This window comes from Scardinius erythrophthalmus (genome assembly GCF_964197995.2).
Source record: "Scardinius erythrophthalmus genome assembly, chromosome: 10".
NCBI classification, from domain to species: Eukaryota; Metazoa; Chordata; class Actinopteri; order Cypriniformes; family Leuciscidae; genus Scardinius; species Scardinius erythrophthalmus.
Window position 1 is genome coordinate 3,012,742 of NC_138230.1, and position 24,987 is coordinate 3,037,728.

The 24,987-nt window shown below is 37.9% G+C and overlaps 2 protein-coding genes across 2 annotated transcripts in view; one reads left to right on the plus strand and one right to left on the minus strand.

Annotated features, from left to right (window-relative positions):
* Nucleotides 1-1,087: 1,087 nt before the first annotated feature.
* On the plus strand, nucleotides 1,088-21,725 carry LOC308696821 (uncharacterized protein). The gene is made up of 12 exons (XM_081375721.1): nucleotides 1,088-1,337; nucleotides 1,475-1,540; nucleotides 4,694-4,799; nucleotides 5,498-5,616; nucleotides 9,514-9,602; nucleotides 9,893-10,021; nucleotides 13,100-13,379; nucleotides 13,517-13,582; nucleotides 15,013-15,118; nucleotides 16,618-16,736; nucleotides 18,769-18,857; nucleotides 21,106-21,725. Exons 1-12 carry the CDS (start codon nucleotides 1,170-1,172, stop codon nucleotides 21,236-21,238), a joined length of 1,470 nt encoding a protein of 489 aa, XP_081231847.1. The 5' UTR covers nucleotides 1,088-1,169; the 3' UTR covers nucleotides 21,239-21,725.
* Nucleotides 21,726-22,339: 614 nt separating this feature from the next.
* Nucleotides 22,340-24,987, minus strand: part of fhod3a (formin homology 2 domain containing 3a) — a 62,443-nt gene continuing 59,795 nt past the window's right edge. Inside the window, exons 19-20 of the mRNA XM_081375722.1 lie at nucleotides 24,821-24,979; nucleotides 22,340-23,799 (exon numbers count right to left, since the gene is read on the minus strand). Coding sequence (XP_081231848.1) covers nucleotides 23,720-23,799; nucleotides 24,821-24,979 — 239 coding nt within the window. The 3' untranslated portion in view covers nucleotides 22,340-23,719. The remainder of the gene's footprint in view (nucleotides 23,800-24,820; nucleotides 24,980-24,987) is intronic.

The window sequence follows — 24,987 nt, forward strand, 5'->3', positions numbered from 1 at the left end:
AATGTGGGCCGGATCTGGGCCGACACTATGTTGTTGTCTGTTGTTTGGGATTAATAAAGTTTTGTGCTGTTCAATCAAGCTGAGGAAATTATTTACCATCATTACAAGAAATAAAAAAATTGGTTCAGTTTTAAATTGAAACCTTTGAAAAAAAATTTCATGTATAAAATTTATTCACAGACATTAAAAAAATGAAAGAAGCGAAATTGAAGTAGGATATCAGTATACAAACTTAAAACTCTTCAATCAGGCGTTTCAAATCTCTCCGAAATCATAGTTACTCTAATATCTATATTAATCGTAAGTAATTATTAAATAAAGAGATCGATAAACTAATGTCAGTCAGTCAGCAGTAAAACGAAATGACCGTTAATTTTTAAATTACGCGAGTGCGCGCACGTCTTTCTGTGGACGAGAAAGGATTTCTGTGCTTTAGTTTTTACACTATACGCTTAATCCTGGCTTAATATTTTATTTATCTATACAGTTGGAATTATTACATGATTTGACGGATCTCATTTCTTCAATTTATTAATGCTGTAAAATTTAAACAAATCTTCCTTTACTTTGAATAACACTTTACAACAAGGTTCCATTTGTTAATGTAAGTAAATGCATAAGCAAGTAAATGCAAGTAATGCAAGTAAATGCATAGGCCAGTAAGCTATACATAATATCAGTCGTGTGTAGGCTACTTAGTGTAATCATTAACTGATAGTTGACTCGATTTGTCATGACAGTGATTATAGTTTATAAAGTTTTAAATGGATATTTTTCTCCGCTTCAGAAGGCATTTAATAACGCACTGGAGTCGAATGGATATGGATTACTTTTACGATGGAAGGATGCGTTTTTTTGAGCTTCAAAATCTGTTACCATTCACTGCCATTATAAATATATATTTTTTAATATAACTCTAATTGTGTGTGGCTAAAAGGAATTCATACACCTAGGATGGCTTGAGGAGTATTGGATAATTTTTATTTTTAGGTGAACTATTCCTTTAAGTAGCCTACCAACGACATCTTCAGACAGATCACGGTCTTCACACGAGCATAAACTGCGCATGCTCCTTGAACTTGCGAACAGTTAAAGTAGGCCACGCCTACCAAGTTCAGTCTTGGAACGCAACCAAATCTGTAACAACATTTCTGATTAAACTCGACATTATGGCGCAGAATATGATGCTTTACTGGGGCTCCGGCTCTCCGCCGTGCTGGAGGGTCATGATCGCGCTGGAGGAGAAGAAACTGCAGGGATACAAACACAAACATCTGTCGTTTGACAAGAAAGAGCACCAGTGTGCAGAAGTGAAGGCTCTCAATCCCAGAGTTCAGGTGCGTCACAGACAATCGCCTGTTGAGTGGGGTTTCTGCTGATTACATTACGTGTTTACTGCAAATGCAACTTTCATAAAGAGACACGACATTTGACTACCTTTTGTTTTACCATTGCACATTTATTTATTTTGCAGCTTCCAACTTTCAAGCACGGAGACCTCATCGTGAACGAGTCTTTCGCCGCGTGTCTGTATCTGGAGGTAAATCAGTGCCATAAACAGAAGGCGTGGCGGGAATCCAGCGGTCCTTTAGCGTTCGTACAAATACACATCTGGACCTAATTTAAACAAACACAATCCAAAAGTGTTATAATTATTGTGAATAAGAAAATAGGATGCACAGGAAGAGATGGGGATGGGGGATTTACCTGCCAAATCCGGGAAATTAAGCGTGACTGAACTCAAAATAAATTGGTAAATCTTAATTACTAAAAAGTCAAAGTTATGATATAAAAGTCATTATGACATACTCAACAGTCATAATTGAAATAAAAGGTAGAAAAAATAACATTAACTCATTTTGACTTTGTTATAATTTCAGCTTTTAATGTCATAATTAATGATGTGACGTTCGGCACCGAGGCTTCGAAGCTTGTACCAAAAAAACAAAACATCTCACATTGAAGCACTGTATCGGAGCTTGATTTGTTTTGCCATAACCACGTGATCTGTGACGTCCAAAGCTTCGTTTCCACACACAGTCACGTGATTACTTCGTATTCAGATTAAAAAATAGCATGAACCCCTTGAGCAGGTTTCGAGTGTCGTGCCCTTTGGTAGAAGTATATAAAAAAAAGAAATAGACTTAGCCCTCACACTGTTGAACAAGTCCTGTGCCCAGTTGCATAAAGCACCTTAAGTTTTTCCCTTAAGTATGATACTTAAGGGGCGATTTCCCCTTACCCAAGAGAATAACTTAAGGGTGTTGCATATAATCTCTTAAATGGTTCTCTTAGGTAAGGGAAACATTTAAGTGTTTCACGACAGCGATCCTGGATTCACGTTATAAAAGTCTGTTGTTGCCATAGATACGCAAAACACTAACACGCCACGTCGCGTCTACAACTGTATCACACACCGGACGCGCACTTTCTCAGTTTATGGCCAGCAATATTGTTATGTTTAAGGACATTATGGAATTAAGATAATGTCTGTACGTTATGTTATGTTATGACTGTTCTGTACAATTAAATATAATCGTTGCTATAAGTCTGCAGTCTGAACACTTTACCTCAGAGCGTCCGTTAACTGAATGAATTGAGAATATCACCTGAAAATCCGATACACACTAATTGTAGCCTACATTTATTGAATGGTAGCCGATTTATGCACATGTAAAACATATCCCACTACTGAAAACTCCCAGTTGCAAAAAAACGCAGTGCTATAAGCAGTTGTAACACCACAGGTAAAGAGTGGTTGCGATGTGTGACATGGTCAAGGTCGCTCCCTAGTTTATTAGCGATGTATTGCGCAAATATTGCGCGTCGATCAAATCGGTATTCTTGCAACAATTTTTCATCGCTAAAATGGTCCAAAGGGTTCTCCCATCCCTAAAAATTCTTCTTGGCACATAATGATCTTCCATAAATTCAGCCATGTCGTCTTATTTTTGTCCGCGTTACTCTTAAGGTTACGATTTCCAAACCTTAAGTTATACTTAGGGAAATGACCGTTAAGGGGTTTTATGCAACACTTAACACTTTTTAAGGGATTATTTAAGTGAAAAAACAGCATTTAAGGGAAATTCTAAGTGTTTATGACGTTTCACTTAAAGTAAGCCTTAAGTAACACTTAAGGTTTTTTTTCTGCAACACCCTTAGGTTTAAGGGAAACATAAGGGCGAACTTAAGGGAAAATTACACTTAAGGTGCTTTATGCAACCGGGCACTGTTCCTTAATAAAAAAAACTTTAATTTATTGAATTACCCACAAAAAAAATGTCAGCTCCCCAGTTCACAAGCACTTCATTCCACAACAATTTTATTTTTATTTTGATTATATATGCCTACATGAGCCTTGCCTATGAACTTGTAGGATTAGGACTGAGGCTAAAGTGTATGTGAATAAGGCTGCATTTGTAGATCAAAGCAGATTCATAAGAACTGTTTCTGTACAAGTGAATTAGTCCCATTTATTATTATTTTTTTTCATAAATTAATTCATACAGTTGTTTGTTCATACATTGTATAAGAACTACATCAACACTAACACATGAATTATGAGGATTAATTGTATTGCTTTGTGGTTTACAGAGCACAAAGTGATTTATTAAATAATAATAAAAAAAAATAAAAAAACGGTCTTCTGGGACAGAAAGGCAGCTTTTCCACCTTTTGACCACAATATGTCGTTAGTGTGCAACGTGTTGAAAAGCTTTGAGTAATGAACCATTTTACGAAACAGTCGGGGGGGAAAGCCCCGGTGCTTCACAAAGCTTCATTTCACCATCACTAGTCATAATTATTACCCAGAGAGCAACATAGTGTTGGCCCAGATCCGGCCCACATCTGAGCCGTGTGGAATGCGAACGTGTACTGGATCTGGGCCGGATCTGGGCTATGTTGCTGTCTGGGGAGTTTTTGTCAATTTCAACTTTTTGTCATTATTATGAAAATGTAAATCAGAGTTTTGACTTTCATAATCATTAATTAGTATATCATCAATTTGACTTTTTATGTCATAATTATGACTTACAAAAGCATGTAAGTCTAATGTTTTTCTAATGTGGCGAAAATGGGCTTTCATACTGTACAGTTAAGAGACGTTACCAAAAATTGTATTTCAATATTGCATGTATTCATAAAACATTTGAATAGGGACAAACAAAATATATGACCTAACAACAATCAGTGATTAATGTTTCCTTCGGTTTTATACAAACACAGAGCACTGCGTTTGAGTCGGCGACATCTCGCAGGATTACAGTCCAAATAAACAACAATAATATTAATATTGTCTGTCAAACTGGGATAGGTGAGTTACAAATAATCACTTTGTTCTAGTTTTCAAGAGTTTAAGAAAAGCTAAGAGCATTAAATTGAGGGATTATTTTATTCCGGTTCAGAGTAGATTAAAATAGATTTTTTATAAGTTCCAATGTAGACTCTCCATGTTTATATTGCATGTATATGTTACACAAAGCTGATTGGTTCCTGCTGTATCAGTAGCCAATGAGGTCGCTGCTCAACTCTTAAATAATTGGTTAGCATTTGCTTTTGAAATTGAATCAATGCTTTCAAGGAAGAGTAGTAATAACAATTGATTTTTTTTTTTTTTTTTGTAGTAACTGAACAGATCCAAACACAAAGATGAGGGTCACGTCACAGACTGATAAATGTTTCTGGTTTCTAGAGTGCGTTCAAGTCTCAAGGAGCCCGTCTGATCCCAGATGATCCAGCCGAACAGGCGCTCGTCTACCAGCGCATGTTCGAGACCAGCAACCTGCAGCAGAAAATGTGTAAGTGATTTAAATCATGAACGTACATTTAAAGCTGTGCGACGACTCATTTCTCCTAGTCGGTGTTCACCCCCCTAAAGCTTTACAGGCGAAACTCTTCATGGCTTCAACATTTCATTCAGAAACGTTCCGCGGTTTTGGTTTATAGCTGTTTGATGATCGCGTAATAATTTACATGAGCGTCAGCAATGCTTCTATCGCTTGTTTCAGCTTCTTCTTCATGTTTTGATCCTGAGATTCAGTACTCTTTCAGATGATGTGCAATAGCGCCCCCGACCGTATAACAGTGGAAACATGGGTTGCCGGAAAATTGGCGGGGAAAGAGTTAACATGCACGTCAAACACAGTGAATGGATATATTAATAAAATTAATTTCAGCAGTTAGCCTATAGCATTATACAGCATTAGCCTCCTCATATAAGCTTTCACAGGTCTTTAACAGTAAGAACAATAACGTATCTCTACTCAGATCTTCATCCGGTTCAAAATAGTTTATTATAGTAATTAATGTAGTTTATTCGCTGTCATCGTCCTCCTGCCTCTTGCTCTCTTTGCTCACGGTTTGCATTAAGAAAACAAACGTGTCGTCATGGTTCTTGCACTCGATGATGTCCAACAGCGCTTTAAGTGGTTAGCAGTTTCACTCTGAGCGGACGACGGTCAGCCGCTTACTCTGTGTTGAACTCTTGTGTGTGCAGACGACGTGGCCTTCTACGAGTGGTACGTCCCTGAGGGAGAGCGACACGAATCGGCCCTGAAGAGGAATAAAGAGAATCTCGTCACCGAACTCAAACTGTGGGACGGATACTTGGAGAAGGTTGTGTTTTAACAGGGATTCTCCCGATTGATCAGTATTGGCCGATAATCGAATTCTCTGACTCGATCGCTAGTAGCGCTAGATCGCTGGCCCGGCCTGACACATTAACTGTAATTATGAGCCCGATTTAAACCCGACCATTTTCCAATACGTGGGCCGTTATTACCAGGGGGGGGCGCCAGAGAATTTTTAACGCAGATGCTGAGGGGGTGCTAGATATATCATATATAAATACTATTACAAAAATTGGCCACTTAATATTTAATTATTTTAATTGTCACAATTAAAGTATTCATTTTATTAAATTGAACAAGAACATTTAGCATGTTCGTTTAAAATATTCTTAAAGATTTATTATTATTAATAATGTTATTTCAACATAATATCTCATTATTTAGACACGTGTGCATGCAACAAGCAAGATGTGCGTTTGTAAATCCGGTGACACGCCTGCATTGATTTTTATTAAAGGGGTGGTTTACTGCCTTTTTTCTTTGCTTGATTGTGTTTATGGGCTGCAATATAACATGTCTTCGTGTTTCATTTGTTAAAAAACGCCTTATTTTTCATAAATTTCACCTTTATTGTAAGCCGCTTCCTCCTCTGTCATTTGAACGACCGGTTGACTTCCTGATTCTATGAAACCACTCCCTCAGAAAGAGGCAATGGGCTCAGATTGGTTAGTTCGGCCGGTGTGTTGTAATTGGCTAAACTGCGTCCGGAATCTTCACGCCCATTACCTTTACGGGCGACAGTTGCATGTGCTCCGGTCAAATGTAATGGTGTCAATATTGCCTCATCAGTTTGAGCCAGAATCAGACCCAGAGAGCGGTGATGAAGAGAGTCAAGCAGAACCTCCGCAAACACGGCTCTTACTAAACGTTTCTGAATGGTAATTTTTTTTTAATTATTATTATTTTCTCAAAGAATTTCCACACGCTGTTACTTGAAAATGCTACTGCTGTTTGTTAGCTTTTGAGATACGCTTTCCCCCTGGTTAAACATTTAATATAACTGAATACATGACTGAGTAATACCGTTTTTTAAAGATATTGTTTTATTGATAGAATGAACAACCGTTTAACTATTCACAAAACTTACCGGTAGTTTACTCAGTTTGTCGTTTTCTTTAGGTGTACATGTGATAACAGCAGCTGAAGTTCGCTGTTGCGATAGTTTGTACACGTTTCTTATACACACAAAATAGCATCGAACTAACTAGCTACTATAAACAAACAGCTTTGGCATTGGTTTGCGTTCTTGATCAAATCAAAAAATTACGTCATAAAGTATACATGGAAAATACGTTTACAAAATTTGTACATATTACAAATTCGGGTCCAAAATGTTTGTACGCATCTGTCATATACTAAAGCCAGCGCTGGCATTTGTTTACATCCTTGATAAAACTAAAAAATTACGTCTTAAATTATACAGGCAAATACATTTAAAATGATTAAATCTTACTTGCAGGTTGTGGCCTCTGGTTTTAAAGCTGTAACTGCTTCATGTTGGAGTAATAGTTTCTTGTTGAATCCGGCATTGAACTCGTGTAGATTCTGGAAGCTGTCTTCTGTAAAATGCGCAGCACAGAGAGCTAAACTACGATTGTAATTGTCAGGAACATAATCAAACTTAAATTTTAACCATTGTTGACGAACTACAGCATCTGTAGGAAGCCTGAACACAGAAGACCTGACAGCTACAGCTCTCCACTATAACTCCTCCTCTTCGACAGCAGAACATGTTCCGGAGGGAGGGTGGATGTAAATGTATGGGTTAGTTACGTATAAAACCCGGGAAGTATCTCGTTGTAGTCCCATTCGAGTCGGTTTTGTAGGCATTAAACTTCCTGATTTTTAAAAGACAATATCTCCGCTTACGTTGAACTTTCAGCGCAGCAACTTTGCAGATACTGTTCATGCACCAACAGCAACATTACACAGTATTTAAAATGAAAAAAGTGAAACGGCAATCAACCACCCCTTTAATAAACTAGTGTTTTCTGTGTCAGTGTCGGCTGCAAAGATGAAGTTGACGATGGCCATCTCCGTAGTGAACGCGCCTATAGAGAAAACCACATAATGGATTACATAATCAGAGAGTAGACTATTTCTTTCCGTTTTGAATTGTTTCGTTTAAAGACATTTCAAGCTTTCTTTAGATGTATTTCTCATGTCTGTGAGGCATACACTGAGTTTCAGTTAATTTATGATGAGATGCGCTCCAGTTCACGTGCAATGCAAGTGACCGCTGCAAACCGGCACCTCGATGATTATATTGTCTGCTATATTTGCTGCTTATTTATTAAATCCAGGCAATTAGTTGATAAAAATAAAATAAAAAATGTATACAATTTATACAAAACGAAATTCACTTTAAAGAAAGGCTTTCTACAAAACTTAATGAAGTGGTCAAAATCATGTCTGACCCACTCTGTCTCCCGATATATTGCGCATCCTATCTTACTCATGATATTCACTTTTCATAATCAGCATAGATTATTTTAACAAATATGAAACTAAATGAGCTTATTTAATGACTACAACACATATAGTAGGCCTACAGACTCTCTATTTGTACAAATTGCTGCACATTCATTTAATTCTGAATTTTGCACACACAAGTTGAAAGGCATTTGTCTGTGCATAGTAAAACATTTATCAACATTTATCAAGTTCACAGATAATTGTGCGTGCATTTATTAATAATTATCTTAATGAATAATGCAACAAGGAGGAAGCATGTAAACTGCGTTGTTTGTTTAGTCAGAATGGAATGGATCGCAAATCCGAATGAAAAAACGTTAAAAAAAACGTGAACAGTGATGAATGCAGAAAATGAACAAAAATGAACTTTGGATGGCCTAGGAGGAGTAGGCCTAGGCTACTACTGTAATATCATTCAACAAGGTTTTAGAATATAGAATATTTTTTAAACAAGATAAATATTTTTAAAGCCTATAAGGCTATCTCTAGCCCTGGTGTGATGGTGCGACGTGTTGCATCTTGTAACACAAATACTTGATCAAGGGCCTGGCCCGACCCGAGGATAGTGGGGGAAATATCGGCCCGGCCCGCGGGTCAAGTTCGGGCTCGGGCAGAGAATCTAAGCTCTAAATTGCGTACATCGCCTAATCAGCGCTCACACGCACACACATAAATTTCTAGCCTAATAATCGGCTAGCACACATTTATCTAGGTTAGCATTATAACGAGCGGCCATGTAAAGTTGCTACTACTTGCATGTTTCAAATAATAATAAGCCATATTTAAGCTCGATAGATGATAGGCAAACGTTTGGATTTTCCTGTCCGATTACCACAAGTACCCGCCGTTAACGATCTGTCCCTCACAGATTACGCAACTTCGCCACAAGGTTTTGTAGCTCAAACAGTAGAGCGTTAGCGCTTGCAACGCCAAGGTCATGGGTTTGATTCCCAGGGAAAGCAAGAACTGTTAAGAATGTAAATGTGTACCTTGACATGCAATGTAAGCGGCTTTGGATAAAAGCGTCTGCCAAAATGCATAAATGTAAATGACCAACCGACTAATACAATATTTGTTGGACTAAGCCTCTTCGAGTCGATTATTAGCGGGCAGCCCTAATCGATAGTCTCACGATCTCACGAAACGATTCCAACATGACGACATCAAACTTTAGCGCAATAGACCCTTTTCATGTTCTAAAGAAATATCAGGAACATTGGCTAAAGGATTTAATACAACGAACCTGATTCGCTGCCTCTTTCATTCATTCTTTTTGAAATTAATTGCATTATGAATGCCATAAATAGATGATAACTATTGCCAAATGCCATAACTATTATCATCAACCTTTGGCCATTGAACTTGAACCCTTATTGTCCTAATAAACTTGATCTCATTTGTTGGTCAGATGGGTAAAGGGTCGTTCCTCGCCGGCAAGAACTTCACCATGGCGGACGTGGTTTGTTTCCCCGTTATCGCATATTTCCCACGACTTCAGTGAGTGAAATCATTATCAGTCCTTCTCCGTGGACAGCATGTTTAATCATAATGTCAGCTTAAGGTTTAATGTTTGATCTGTCTGACTGGTTTAATGTTTGATCTTTTAGACTGGTTTATTGTTTGATCTTTTAGACTGGTGTAATGTTTGATCTTTTAGACTGGTTTAATGTTTGATATTTTAGACTGGTTTATTGTTTGATCTGTTTGATCTGTTTGATCTGTCTGACTGGTTTAATGTTTGATCTGTTAGACTGGTTTAATGTTTGATCTGTCTGACTGGTTAACAGCTGTCCTAAAGAGAGATGTCCCAGACTGATGGAGTATTATGAAATGGTGAAGGACCGTCCCAGTATTAAAGCCAGCTGGCCTCTGGAATGGCTGGATGATCCTGAGGGTCAGGATACACTGAAGGACCTGTGAGGAACATCGAAACATCCTCAACAGCTCTGGATCATCACAGAATCAGATTAATAGTCAAGTCATGTTCCTTTATATAGCGCTTTTGGTGTAGAAAAGTAATATTGCATAAAGTTCAGCTTTGATGTATTCAGTAATTGCATGTGATGTTTTCTAACAGTCCTTTATGCAAGAAATTTTTCAGAAGTCTCTCTTACTAATCAATTTTACACCTACAACTGTTAAATCACAACTCTTGTCTTGTTTACATCGCTGCACCTTTCATTTGTCTGACGTTTTCAGCATCCGCTTCATTTGTGAACTTTATTTTGAACAGTTTCTAAAGATGAAGCTTGTTATCGTCTGTAATGGCAGATTAACCCCAGACAGCAACAATGTGGGCCGGATCTGGGCCGACACTATGTTGTTGTCTGTTGTTTGGGATTAATACATTTTATGCTGTTCAATCAAGCTGAGGAAATTATTTACCATCATTACAAGAAATGAAAAATATGGTTCAGTTTTAAATTATTAACACAAAATATAAGTCGTTTGAAATGGGATCTTAATTGTTTACATTTTAGCTGATTCATTCCCAGACAGCCACATGTCGGCCCAGGTCCGGCCCACATCTGGTACACATGGATTTCACACGGTCTGGGTTTCAATTTAACGATTACATTTCTCAAATATTTTTTCATATATAGCATGTTTATTCTCCATATTCGTACACCAAATAAAAAAGTAAATAAATAATCAGCCTGCAATCCGTCTTTGTCGATCCAGCTGGTATGAAACGCCTATAATCATTATACATAGGCTATCTTATTTATTGCTGAATTTATGAAAATAATCTAAGCACATCAACCGGAAGATTGATTAAGATAAAATTTGTCCATTAGTAAAATTTGCATGGGGTACCTAGATTTTACATTTCTTTTACACCAAATAACAATGACTTCAACATAAAGTATGGCTTTGAAAGGTTTTTCATGTATGCAATGTGTTCACTGACATTAAAAAAATGAAAAAAGAAATTAATTAAAGTAGGATATCAGTATAAATAATTAAAACTCTTCAATCAGGCGTGTCAAATCTCTCCGAAATCATAGTTGCTCTCATATCTATATTAATAATTCTAAGTAATTCAATAAAGAGATCGATGAACTAATGTCAGTCAGTCAGCAGTAAAACGAAATAACCGTTAATTTTTAAATTACGCGAGTGCGCGCACGTCTTTCTGTGGAGAAGAAAGGATTCATTTCTGTGCTTTAGTTTTTACACTATACGCTTAATCCTGGCTTAATATTTTATCTATACAGTTGGAATTATTACGTGTTTTGAACAGGTTTTGACGGATCTTATTTCTTCAGTTGATTAAATGCTATTCATGAATATCAGTCACGTGACCTCTTACGTCATCCTCTCTTTTTCCAGTTGACTGCCGCCATCTTGAGTACCTAACCGAGTACTGTCTGTGGCACTGACAAGCATTAACTAGCTAACTTGCTACTATTTACAGCTTCGTACGGATACAGTAAAAGATTACGAAAGACAACATTTCGCACCTCGACTGCCATTAAAAGAAACGCTACTTTCAAAAAATATCATTACGTATAATACCTACGGTAATCTCTCTACTGTGCGACAGAGAGTCGCGTGGCGATGACACAATCATTAGCCTATTTGTACAAAAACTGCTTCTACGGGGCCATAACGTAAGATACAAGGTAATGGAGCCTTTTATACATTGTCGTGTTTCTTTAGAAATAAATAATGGACAAATGGAGTCTTAAAACGCCTCAAATGTAAAGTTATTTGCTGTCAAAGTGACGCCAAAATGAATGGGAGTCAGTGGAGTGCTAACAGCAGGTGATGGTCCGCTAATCAATGGCGGCGCCCAGTTTTTTACGAAACATTTGCCCCATTTTAGAAGTAAGTGACGTCAGCGAGGAGACGTTGGTGACATCATCTGATATTCATATATATGAAACTAATTTCAAAGCTCTGACTGGTGGGAAACATAGGTGGGAAACTATGAACAAAGGAAACTGAGGAATACAAAGTAAAGTCCGTAAAATTGAAACTAGTGCACAGATCAAGCATTATGGAATGGTTTTTATGGTTATACAAATAAAACATAAAAATTAACCATTACAGAATGTTCTGTTCTTTTTAGGTTATTACAAAAATCTAAACAAAAACTTCATGCAATGTTCTGGGAGAGTTAAAAAAAAAAAAACTACAAAGAAAGTTATTGTTGCAAAAAATAGAAATCACACAATGATTCTTGTGTGCAGCTAAAACTTGACTGAGATCAGGAATTCAGAGGATTTTAATGTTTGAATGAAATACTTTTAAAATAATTGGGGAGCCAATGCTCATTTTAAGGCAAAATCAGCTTTAATGAAACGTACAGTAACAGAAATCTGAGATATGAAAGCGCATCTTCCAGAAGAGCATAGTCATGATGATCATACATGAAGTGACTGAGCAGTTTTCAGCCTCACCTTCAGCTCAGGTTATCTTCATCATCATGTGGACTTTCGAAGCTTCGGACTGATAAGTCAACAATGACACAGCAAAATACTGCAACCCCTCCACAATTACACTATATGATAATCACTTTTTTTTCTTGTTAATTCAACATCATTACATTCTTTTAATAACTGAAATATTTGGACATTTAACTCTTAAAAAAAAAAAAAAAAAAATTAAACATCATTTCCTTTACTTTGAATAACACTTTACAAGGTTCCATTTGTTAATGTAAGTAAATGCATAGTGAATGCAAGTAATGTAATAAATGCATATAGTTATACATAGGCTATTTTAAGTTAATATCAGTCGTATGTACTTAGTATTTAATCATTAACTGATAGCGTTGACTCGATTTGTCATGACAGTGATTATAGTTTATACAGTTTTAAATGTATATTTTTCTTCGCTTCAGAAGGCATTTATTAACGCAATGGAGTCGAAAGGAAGTCATATACACCTAGGATGGCTTGAGGGTGAGTATATTATTGGATAATTTTTATTTTTAGGTGAACTATTCCTTTAAGTAGCCTACCAACGACATCTTCAGGCTGATCGCGGTCTTCACACGAGCATAAACTGCGCATGCTCCTTGAACTTGCGAACCACGCCCACTTTCAGACTCGAAACGCAACCAAATCTGTAACAACATTTCTGATTAAACTCGACATTATGGCGCAGAATATGATGCTTTACTGGGGCTCCGGCTCTCCGCCGTGCTGGAGGCTCATGATCGCGCTGGAGGAGAAGAAACTGCAGGGATACAAACACAAACTTCTGTCGTTTGACAAGAAAGAGCACCAGTGTGCAGAAGTGAAGGCTCTCAATCCCAGAGTTCAGGTGCGTCACAGACAATCGCCTGTTGAGTGGGGTTTCTGCTGATTACATTATGTGTTTACTGCAAATGCAACTTTCATAAAGAGACACGACATGTATCAAACTTTTGTTTTACCATTGCACATTTATTTACTTTGCAGCTTCCAACTTTCAAGCACGGAGACCTCATCGTGAACGAGTCTTTCGCCGCGTGTCTGTATCTGGAGGTAAATCAGTGCCATAAACAGAAGGCGTGGCGGGAATCCAGCGGTCCTTTAGCGTTCGTACAAATACACATCTGGACCTAATTTAAACAAACACAATCCAAAAGTGTTATAATTATTGTAAAAAAATAAATAAAAATAATAGCTAAATAAATAAATAATAATAATAAAACTTTTGGGGGGTTATTCACCTGCAAATTGCAGGGAAATTAAGCGTGACTAAACTCGCTTGACCAGGAGAGCCCATTCCCACCACATAATAATAAATTGGTAAATCTTAATGACTAAAAATTCAAACTTATGATATAAAAGTCATAATTAAGACATACTAAATGATAATTGAGATAAAAAGTAGAAATCATTACTAGGGCTGAACGATATGGACAAAATTTCATATCTCGATTTTCATGCCAGATATCTCGATATCGATACACTACGATATGACTACGTAAGTACTAAAAAAACAATACATTTAGAGTTTGTAAAATACACACTGATGTCTATGGAAGAGGTAATAATAATCCTTTCCATTATAATTCGACACGTTTTATTCATATCAGATACACACTGTGTAAGTAACTTCAATGTTTACTCTATTCTATTCCCAGTTCACCAGCCACTTACTTTTCAGTATTTCGGGAGAAGTGGATGAATTCACGTGTTGTAAACATAGAGGTTGTAAATCCAACAGATCCGATTCTCTGAACTGCGTCTGCGGCACAAACTAACACGGCGGCGCCCATCGCGCATACAGCTCAACTAACGCGATCGTAATAAAGGTGTTTAAACAACAATAAACTTCCACTTGCATGTATTTGACAATCGGAATATCAGATATTTCATGCCATAGCTAACACATTTGTGAATATTCTGAATAAAAAAGGAAAAATGACATAAAAGCAGATCATCATTCATTCAGCGCTGTTGCTGCTGCGGTGTGTCACGTGACAAGCAATGACGCGTCACCATGGAAACGCCGCCCCCCCTCTCACAATATAGTTCCCACGTCCCTGGTAGTGTGCGCGCGCTGGCTTTAGCGGTGCATTCAAGGGCACTCGTAAAACTGATGTTTGTTGTGACTGCCAGAGTTGTATGCAGGGCGAGCGCGGAGAGGGGAAATCTATATCGTCGATATCGTTGCTTTTTTCGATATTAATATCTTGAAAGTTCATATCTCGATATAGATACGATAACGATATATCGTTCAGCCCTAATCATTACATAGTAACTCATTTTGACTTTTCATGTCATAATTCTGACTTACAAAAGCATGTTTTTTCTTATTTGGTGAAAATAAGCTTTCATACTAAACAGTTGATCATTAAAATATGTATTCCAATGTTTTTGCATGCATTTACAAAACTTTTTCATTCCTCTGAGAAACTTTGCATGCATTCACTCGCAAAAGACTGATAAATGTTTCTGGTTTCTAGAGTGCGTTCAAGTCTCAAGGAACCCGTCTGATCCCAGATGATCCAGTCGAACAGGCGCTCGTCTACCAGCGCATGTTTGAGACCGACAACCTGCAGAAAAAAATGTGTAAGTGAACGTACATTTAAAGCTGTCCAAACAATACCAGAGTAACTCAAGCACTCGTGGTTTATGATACCGGTTTAGAAATAAGACAAAAAAGTAAGTTTATGACAAGTGTTTATTAATTGACAGCCTGATGTTTGCAAGATTTAAAGTCCCCCTGTGATGAAAATCCAGTTTTTAATGTTGTTTATGTGTCTATGTGGTGTTTTTAATATGCTTTAAGACAAACCATGTGTAAATTCATATGTCGACAGCATTGCTGAGTATTTCCTCCTTAAAACTGCAGTGAACCAAAGACAGTCTCAAACACGTTGGTGTTTCTGACATCACAAACTACCTTGTAACCAATCAGATCAACGTGTGATCGTCAACCAGTGGATCTCTGAGCTGAGTGAGTGAGTGGAGGCGGGGCTCATTTGCATATTCATAGAACTGCGTATACTAAATGAGGCAAGGGTGATGAGTTCAAGATATTTTAAGGCATGAAGAAATTTTTTTGAAGAAATTTTTTTAATGTCATTTTGGTGATCAAATGTTAGTTTTAAGAGTTAATATTTTTGACTACAGGGGGACTTTAAGCTCTCTGTAGACTGTCACTATTTACTCTTTACAGCTGGAAGGTATTTTTAATTATTTCACATGGCAAACTTAAAAGTAATGGCTTATAACTTTACCAAAAAAAAAAAAAAAAGGTATCAAAAACATGGTCTCCTTTGATAGAAACCTTTAATATTTTGAAGGTATATTTTTATCATGTTTGGAGGTTCTTATGTTACAACACTGCTGAGAAAACCTTAGAAAAAGTGATGCAAAAATTTCGTTAACTGCATCTTGGCCACAGTTTGTGTTAATATCTCAAAGCAATCAGAAATGATGGCATTTGGAACCATGGTAGCCTTTTTATTTAAAGTCCAGAAACCTCTTCAAACAAGTGATTTGAGTGTTTTACTGAACTTAAGAACTTCTTACTTGTGTAACCGCCAGGAAGCATACAAACTGCCTACTTTAGTGTACACATACGGCTTTAATTGAAAAAATAGAATAAAATTTTTATTTTTATATTTTTATTATTTTATATAGAAATAAATGGTGTATAATTCAGAGGAGAATATACGGATCTGTACTTGCATCACTCAGATTTTCACCCATCCGGCTCAAAGTACAGGGTGGGCCATTTATATGTATACACCGTAATAACATGGGAATGGTTGGTGATATTAAAGTCCTGTTTGTGGCACATTAGTATATGTGATGGTCACCACCCATCTTGAGGAGTTTGCCCCCTCACATATACTAATGTGCCACAAACAGGACTTTAATATCACCAACCATTCCCATGTTATTACGGTGTATCCATATAAATGGCCCACCCTGTAGTTTATAATAGCAATTAATGTAGTTTATTTTCTGTCATCATCCTCCTCCTATCACATGCTCTCTTTGCTCGCCGGATCAGCCGAATAAACTGCCGCTTACTCTGTGTTGAACTCTTGTGTGTGCAGACGACGTGGCCTATTACGAGTGGTTCGTCCCTGAGGGAGAGCGACACGAATCGGCCCTGAAGAGGAATAAAGAGAATCTCGTCACCGAACTCAAACTGTGGGACGGATACTTGGAGAAGGTTGTGTTTTAAAGTCAAGTCGGCTTTATTTCTACAGCGCTTTATACAGTACAGACTGTTTCAAAGCAGCTTTACAGCGATAAAGTGGAAAATAACACAATCAGTGATGAAAACTTCATCAAATATTAGTCAATATCAGCTGTAAATCAGATCAATTCAGTCGTAGTTTTGTTCTCTTCTGATAGTCAGTTCAGTCAAATCAATATTACTGAATGTCTTTTAAACCTCAAGTCGTGAAATCAAACTTGAAATCATTTGTTAATCGATTTATTAGTAATATACAGTGGGGAGAACAAGTATTTGATACTCTGCCGATTTTGCAGGTTTTCCCACTTACAAAGCATGTAGAAGTCTGTCATTTTGATCATAGGTACTCTTCAACTGTGAGTGACGGAATCTAAAACAAAAATCCAGAAAATCACATTGTATGAGTTTTAAATAATTTGCATTTTATTGCATGACATAAGTATTTGATCACCTACCAACCAGTAATAATTCCGGCTCTCACAGACCTGTTAGTTTTTCTTTAAGAAGCCCTCCTGTTCTCCACTCATTACCTGTATTAACTGCACCTGTTTGAACTCGTTACCTGTATAAAAGACACCTGTCCACACACTCAATCAAACACTCTCCAACCTCTCCACAATGGCCAAGACCAGAGAGCTGTGTAAGGACATCAGGGATAAAACTGTAGACCTGCACAGGGCTGGGATGGGCTACAGGACAATAGGCAAGCAGCTTGGTGAGAAGGCAACAACTGTAGGCGTAATTATTAGAAAATGGAAGAAGTTCAAGATGACGGTCAATCTCCCTCGGGCTGGGGCACCATGCAAGATCTCACCTCGTGGGGCATCAATGATCATGAGGAAGATGAGGGATCAGCCCAGAACTACACGGCAGGACCTGGTCAATGACCTGAAGAGAGCTGGGACCACAGTCTCAAAGAGAACCATTAGTAACACACTACGCCATCATGGATTAAAATCCTTCAGCGCACGCAAGGCCCCCCTGCTCAAGCCAGCGCATGTCCAGGCCCGTCTGAAGTTTGCCAATGACCATCTGGATGATCCAGAGGAGGAATGGGAGAAGGTCATGTGGTCTGATGAGACAAAAATAGAGCTTTATTTAGCGAGATAATAGCGAGATCTTGGCCAACAACCTCCTTCCCTCAGTAAGAGCATTGAAGATGGGTCGTGGCTGGGTCTTCCAGCATGACAACGACCCGAAACACACAGCCAGGGCAACTAAGGAGTGGCGCCGTAAGAAGCATATCAAGGTCCTGGAGTGGCCTAGCCAGTCTCCACACCTCAACCCAATAGAAGATCTTTGGAGGAGCTGAAAGTCCATTGCCCAGCGACAGCCCCGAAACCTGAGGGATCTGGAGAAGGTCTGTATGGAGGAGTGGGCCAGAATCCCTGCAGTGTGTGCAAACCTGGTCAAGAACTACAGGAAACGTATGATCTCTGTAATTGCAAACAAAGGTTTCTGTACCAAATATTAAGTTCTGCTTTTCTGATGCATCAAATACTTATGTCATGCAATAAAATGCTAATTAATTACTTAAATCATACAATGTGATTTTCTGGATTTTTGTTTTAGATTCTGTCTCTCACAGTTGAAGAGTACCTATGATCAAAATTACAGACTTCTACATGCTTTGTAAGTGGGAAAACCTGCAAAATCGGCAGAGTATCAAATACTTGTTCTCCCCACTGTATAATCATTGTGTGAATACAGATTCCTAGTCTCATTAATAATGCATGTTGTTCCATAGATGATCTCTTCATATTTCCATATATGTAGATGTAATAACTCACAACAGCATCTGAAAACAATGGCTATTAATGGAGCGAGTAAATGCAAACTTTCCATTTCTTTTTTCGATTAATTGCATTATAAATGCCATGTTTATTAAATTCATGGCATGAATTGAGGATGACTATTGGCATAACTATTCACTTTATCAACCTTTGGCCATTGAACTTGAACCCTTATTGTCCTCCTAATAAACTCGATCTCATTTGTTGGTCAGACGGGTAAAGGGTCGTTCCTCGCCGGCAAGAACTTCACCATGGCGGACGTGGTTTGTTTCCCTGTTATCGCATATTTCCCAAGATTTCAGTGAGTGAAATCATTATCAATCCTTCTCTGTAGACAGCATGTTTAATCATAATGTCAGCTTAAGGTTCAGATCAGAGGCTGGTTTAAAGGGATAGTTCACCCAAACATTTACATTATCCCATGATTTATTCTCCCTCAACTCATCCTAGGTGTATATGACACTCTTCTTTCAGATTAATACAATCAGAGTTATATTAATAAATGTCCTGGAGCCGGTTGCACCAACTTTACTAAGCCTGGTCCTAACTGCTAAGTAGGTCTTAGTTAAGACCAGTCTTTAGAGTTGACCTAACGTCGGTTGCACCGACCAAACTTAAGCCTAGGCTTAACTACGCCTGGTCTTAGCGTTGCGCGTCCATGTGAATGGCCACGGAACTATAGCGGTTGACCTGTTGCTAGGTTACGCCAAAGAGTATAGAAGCCCAAGAGGCGAAACTCTGTTGTGTTATGGGTAACAGTCTGTAGATGGCGCTGCGGAGGCGCGTCCGCCATTATGGACTGAAAGCTGCTGAAATAGTTAGCGCCAGTCAATGGCAAAATCCATTTTAGTAGGTGTTTATAGTTCATGTGTGCACTTGCTAGATTGCACATCTTTTTTGTACCTTTCCGCCTGTAATAGGACATTCATAGATTATTTTTCTTGCCATTGAAACGTTCACTGTGTAAAATATTAACTGTCTTTAGAAATGTTCAATTATATATAAAAAAAATTTCAAATCATTTATGGTGATGTTCACTAATTTCAAAATCAACATTTGAACAAATATCTTATTACTTATATCTAATTACTGTGTGTCTGCCTATAGACAAGCCTATATTATTTCATGAATTTCTGTTAGTCATATAACAAGGAAAATGCATAGCCTATAGAACATAAATATTGATAGATTAAAGTTTTGCAGTAATTTTATAATTGTATCTTTGCTAACCGTAAGTGGTAGGCTAATGAATTACTAAAATTACTAAAAGTTTTTTAGCCGATTACTAAAAAGTACTAAGGAATCTTATAGTAGGCCTATTTCCGAACAAAATATATATATATATATATAATTGTTTTCATATTTATAGTATTTTGGGACAAAATATTATAGTAATCTTATAGGAATACTATAGTAATTTGGGACATACTAAATAAGTACGATAAGACTACTATAGCAGCTTAAAAATATTATAGAGGTATTACAGAACATCACAGAAGTATGTTATGTTCTGTAATACCTCTATAATATCCTAGAGCCGCTATAGTATTTCTATAGTAGTCTTATAGTACTTCTATAGTAATATTTTGTCCTAAAATACTATTTTCCTAACCAACACATATACGTATATTTTCTGTCATTTAACGTCATTTAACGTCGGTCATCCTCATTAATGCATTTTAAATTGTTTTTATATTTAGATATGACGGCCAGAAAAAATTAAGTTATGTTACGTTTTTGTTATGTTAAGTTTTTCAGTGCCATTGACTCCCATTATTTTTCGGCGCTTTCCTTCAGTTTTCAGTCCATAATGGCGGCCGCGCCGTCACGTCATGGGGGCAGCTGTTGCTATGGAGCGTTCTATTGAGTTTCGCCTCTTGGGCTTCTATACTCTTTGGTTACGCTGTAAACTATCTTCCGCTGTTTTGTTAACTTGTAGCCGAATCAATCGACATGCGGTGGAGTTGTGGACATTAATCATGTCTCCAACAGCAATGCTGCGTTGTGGTTCAACACAAACTGTAAGTCGGGTGACAGCTCTTCAACAAGTTCATATATATCTCTCCGACAGAATCGAAACCTCTCTATAACAGGATAACAGCTATTAACGCTATTATATGCCTAGATTTTGAATTTACGCTTGCTACTGACTAGGCGTAAGATTTACGCCCGGTCTTAGTGAGAAGAGGACTTAAGCCTGGATGGTGCAACTGTCGTAACTTTGAGGTCAGACTTAGAATGTTGAATTAAGACCTACTTACCTTAAGACCAGGCATAAGCCCTGTTGGTGCAACCGGCTCCTGGCTCTTCCAAGCTTTATAATGGGAGTCATCGAATATATTTTTTTGAAAGTCCATTAAAGTGCATCCATCCATCATAAAAGTGCACTTTAATGGACTTTCAAAAAAATATATATAAAGTATAAAGTAAATCATGGGCTAATTTTCATTTTTGGGTGAACTATCCCTTTAATGTTTGATCTTTTAGACTGGTTTATTGTTTGATCTGTCTGACTGGTTTAATGTTTGATCTGTCTGACTGGTTAACAGCTGTCCTAAAGAGAGATGTCCCAGACTGATGGAGTATTATGAAATGGTGAAGGACCGTCCCAGTATTAAAGCCAGCTGGCCTCCACACTGGCTGGAGAAACCCGAGGGTCAGGATACACTGAAGGACCTGTGAGGAACATCGAGACGTTCCCAACAGCGGATCACATTAATATTGCATAAAGTTCAGCTTTGATATATTCAGTAAATGCCTTTTGATGTTTTTCTAACAGTCCTTTATGCAAGAATCACTTCCCACTTACAACTGTTAAATCACAACTCTTGTCTTCTCTACACAACTCTTGTCTTCTCTACACAACTCTTGTCTTCTCTACACAACTCTTGTCTTCTCTACACAACTCTTGTCTTCTCTACACAACTCTTGTCTTCTCTACACAACTCTTGTCTTCTCTACACAACTCTTGTCTTCTCTACACAACTCTTGAAACCTGTCTACATCGCTGCACTTTCACTGGTCTGGTGTTTTCAGCATCTGTTCTGTCAGGCCGCTTAATCTGTGAACCTTCTGAACCGTTTCTAAAGATGAAGCTCATTGTTATCGTCTGTAATGGCAGATTAACGTGTTGTTTGGGATTAATAAAGTTTTATCCTGTTCAATCAAACTGATGAAAATATTTATTTTTGTGCTAATAATTTAAAACTTTAAGTTTAAAATGGGGTCTTTTGTTTACTTTTTAGCACATTTAGTACTTAACGTGTTTTCAATGACATCCGCTGTATAAAACTTTCAGATCACTTCTAATTTTCATTGTCATTGTCACAAGGTGTGTGTGTGTGTGTGTGTGAGCAGGGCATGACTTGATCAGTTCTTCATGGACTTTCAGGAAGAACGGGGCTGGTCAGCTTTTATAATGCTATTCGAGCATAAAAACATTTATGGGACATTTTATGTCAGATTTCGTTACTGATTTGAAATATGGTATTTAAATGTGAGTTCGACAAGTTTTTAAGATTTCGGATTCCCCCATTCAAGTAGAGATTGGATGCCCGAGACTTCCCTTGAAAGAGACTTTGACAGTGTTTACTATTAACCAGTTAACAGGTTTTTAGGTCTTTTACAGTTAAAATTACAATCATGTTTTAAAGTGAACAAATAAATAAAATGAAAAATAACAAATAAAATATACAAAAATGCATTCATTCGGAGATGTTTATATGTATTGAAGGACATCATCCCAATAACATGATCAGAAACACACATCCAGTCAAACACAAGTCTTGCTTCAGGAAGGGTTTATTGCCGGCGGTGAACGCATGCGGATCAGAGTGGAGAAATGTTACAGTACAAGGCTTTCAAGTTCACTACTGAACGTTACAGGCGTAAAACAGACGAGCGGTGCGGATCGCGCAAGTCTGTGTTCTGGTTCTGAAATAACAGTAAAACACAAGTCTCTGTTCAAACACTGTAAACTACTCCGTTTGCTGACGAGATCTGAGCACGTCCTCTAAAACACTTTTTTAAATTAACGTACAGAAAATCTATCAGGCAATCTACAAAAAAACACTAAACAAAAGGGCATTAACATTTTTACAGTCTTGTTCATTGTCAAAAATAGTTTCACCGTTCTGTACATTTAACAGTTTCTGGAGACAGAATGCATCTGATGTAGATTTCATTTATATCTTTAGTTATTTATATAAGTCTTGTTTTCTCATAAAAATCCCATATTAATGGACGTTAAGGTGCAACATGATGGTTCTTATTACAGCTTGAACCAACAAAAACTCCTCCGAAACACACAATCAGAAGCAGGACCTGGAGAACAACTCCAGCAACAAACCGAATGTAATAAATACACATGATGTGACGGATCCTCAGATTTGGCCAAACCCCACGAGTGAGTTTAATATTCCAGTTCCTTCTGTGTCAAAGGCACATTGAAATCTTCTCTAACTCTCGGACAGAAGACGCCTACAGCGACAGCAGAGGATTTGCAGCATTTGACATCATAAAACGGGTCATTTTTCAAAAAGCAGACACACACCAGAGTTGCAATATGGCAAAAGATATAAAACTCAACAATAGTCTTAACATCTCGAGTCTGTGTGTGTGTTAAACCTGTTTCACTGTCTAAAAACTGTCTATAAACATACTTAATGCTCGTATCTTATACATTTTTAATAAATAAACCAAAGTATCAGACCACAGTCTGATTAAAATATTTTTACTGATCTGACTGATGCAAGCGAAGTGATTTAAAGCTTCATTTCATCACTCCTCTGTGTTTTCCATTCGAGATGAGTTTTAAATAGAAATAATTAAAGTGGAGAATACAGTGAAAACCCTGAGTTAGTGTTCATCCGGGGGCAGAAACATATGCTCACCTTTTCTTTGACGTCCTTTCACTCATTTGCACTAATAAAAAAAAAAAGTCACAGTGCAGGCTTGTGATTGGCTGGTGTGGTGTGATGTAATAAGAGGGCGTGGCTTAGGATAAAACGCATGTAAAGGAGGCGGAGCAGTGACGTCACTCTATATATGATCAGGTGATTCGTTAAAAGGGTGTTTTTACTGTGGTATCTTGGGTATTGTGTTGTCCTGAGGTGAGTTCTGGGAAGGCAAAAGCGTCAGTGTGGTTCAGTTCGGGACGTCCCGTTACACCGGCATCTCCGACGTGTCGAATCCCAGCGCCTGGGCTTCTTCTGGGGTCAAACCACCCTTCAGAGTCCTTCTCACTGAGACACAAGAACAATCATGATCAGCTTTAATCAAGAACATTTGCTACAGTAACTGGTTATTAACCCTATAAACACACATTTACTCTAAACTGTTCCATTTCAAAAAGACATTATTTCATATGTCAGGCTTCACAGGGTTAAAGGAGTAGTTCACTTCAGAATTAAAATGTCCTGATAACAACGTCATCCAAGATGTTCATGTGTTTCTGTCTTCAGTGGAAAAGAAATGAAGGTGTTTGAGGAAAACACTCCAGGATGTTCCTCCATATAGTGTCTTCAATGGGGTCCAACGGGTCGAAGGTCCAGATGTGAGTTTCAGTGCAGCTTCAAAGTCTCGACACGATCCAGCCGAGGAATAAGAGTCTCATCTAGACAAACCAGCCGACATTTATGACAGAAATAAACATTTATATACTTTTAACCACAGATGATCATCTTGCACTGGCTGTGATGCGACAACACATTACGTGATCAGGTTGAAAGGTCAAGCGTGACGTAGGCGTAAGAACAAACCCAGTGTTTATAAAGTGAACGTGCAAATACTAAGTCAAACACCATTTACAAAAAAAAAAGATAAATAAAGGTAAAACAATGATGTCGGAGGAGATTTTCACCCGATGCTACATTTCTGAACCAGAACACGCGTGACCTTTCACCCTGATGACGTAATGTGTGTCGCATCACAGCGAGTGCGAGACGAGCATTTGTGGATAAAAGTATATAAATGTTTATTTTGTTCTAAAATGTCGGCTGGTTTGTCTAGATGAGACTCTTATTCCTCGGCTGGATCGTGTCGAGACTTTGAAGCTGCACTGAAACTCACATCTGGACCTTCGACCCGTTGGACCCCATTGAAGACACTATATGGAGGAACATCCTGGAATGTTTTCCTCAAAAACCTTCATTTCTTTTCCACTGAAGAATGAAAGATATGAAAATCGTGGATGACGAGGAGGAGAGTAAATGATCAGAAAATATTAATTCTGAAGTGAACTAATGCTTTAAGAGATTAACGTACATGATTTCCGGTTTAGGCGCGAGCGTCGTCGTTCGCGGGGCTGCACTCGTTCTCTTGGACTCTGAGTGGCCGAACGCACGATCCTGTCCATGATGTCATCGGCAGCGTCGTCCGTCACACACCGGGACTCTTCGTTCGCCGCAGCCAATGCGGTGCGTCCTACAGAG

Coding starts and splice junctions, on each gene's coding strand:
- LOC308696821 (XM_081375721.1), top strand. CDS start 1,170: ATGGCGCAGAATATGATGCTTTACTGGGGCTCCGGCTCTCCGCCGTGC. Junction 15,119..16,617: donor CAACCTGCAGAAAAAAATGT/GTAAGTGAACGT, acceptor TTGTGTGTGCAG/ACGACGTGGCCTATTACGAG. Junction 18,858..21,105: donor GCATATTTCCCAAGATTTCA/GTGAGTGAAATC, acceptor ACTGGTTAACAG/CTGTCCTAAAGAGAGATGTC.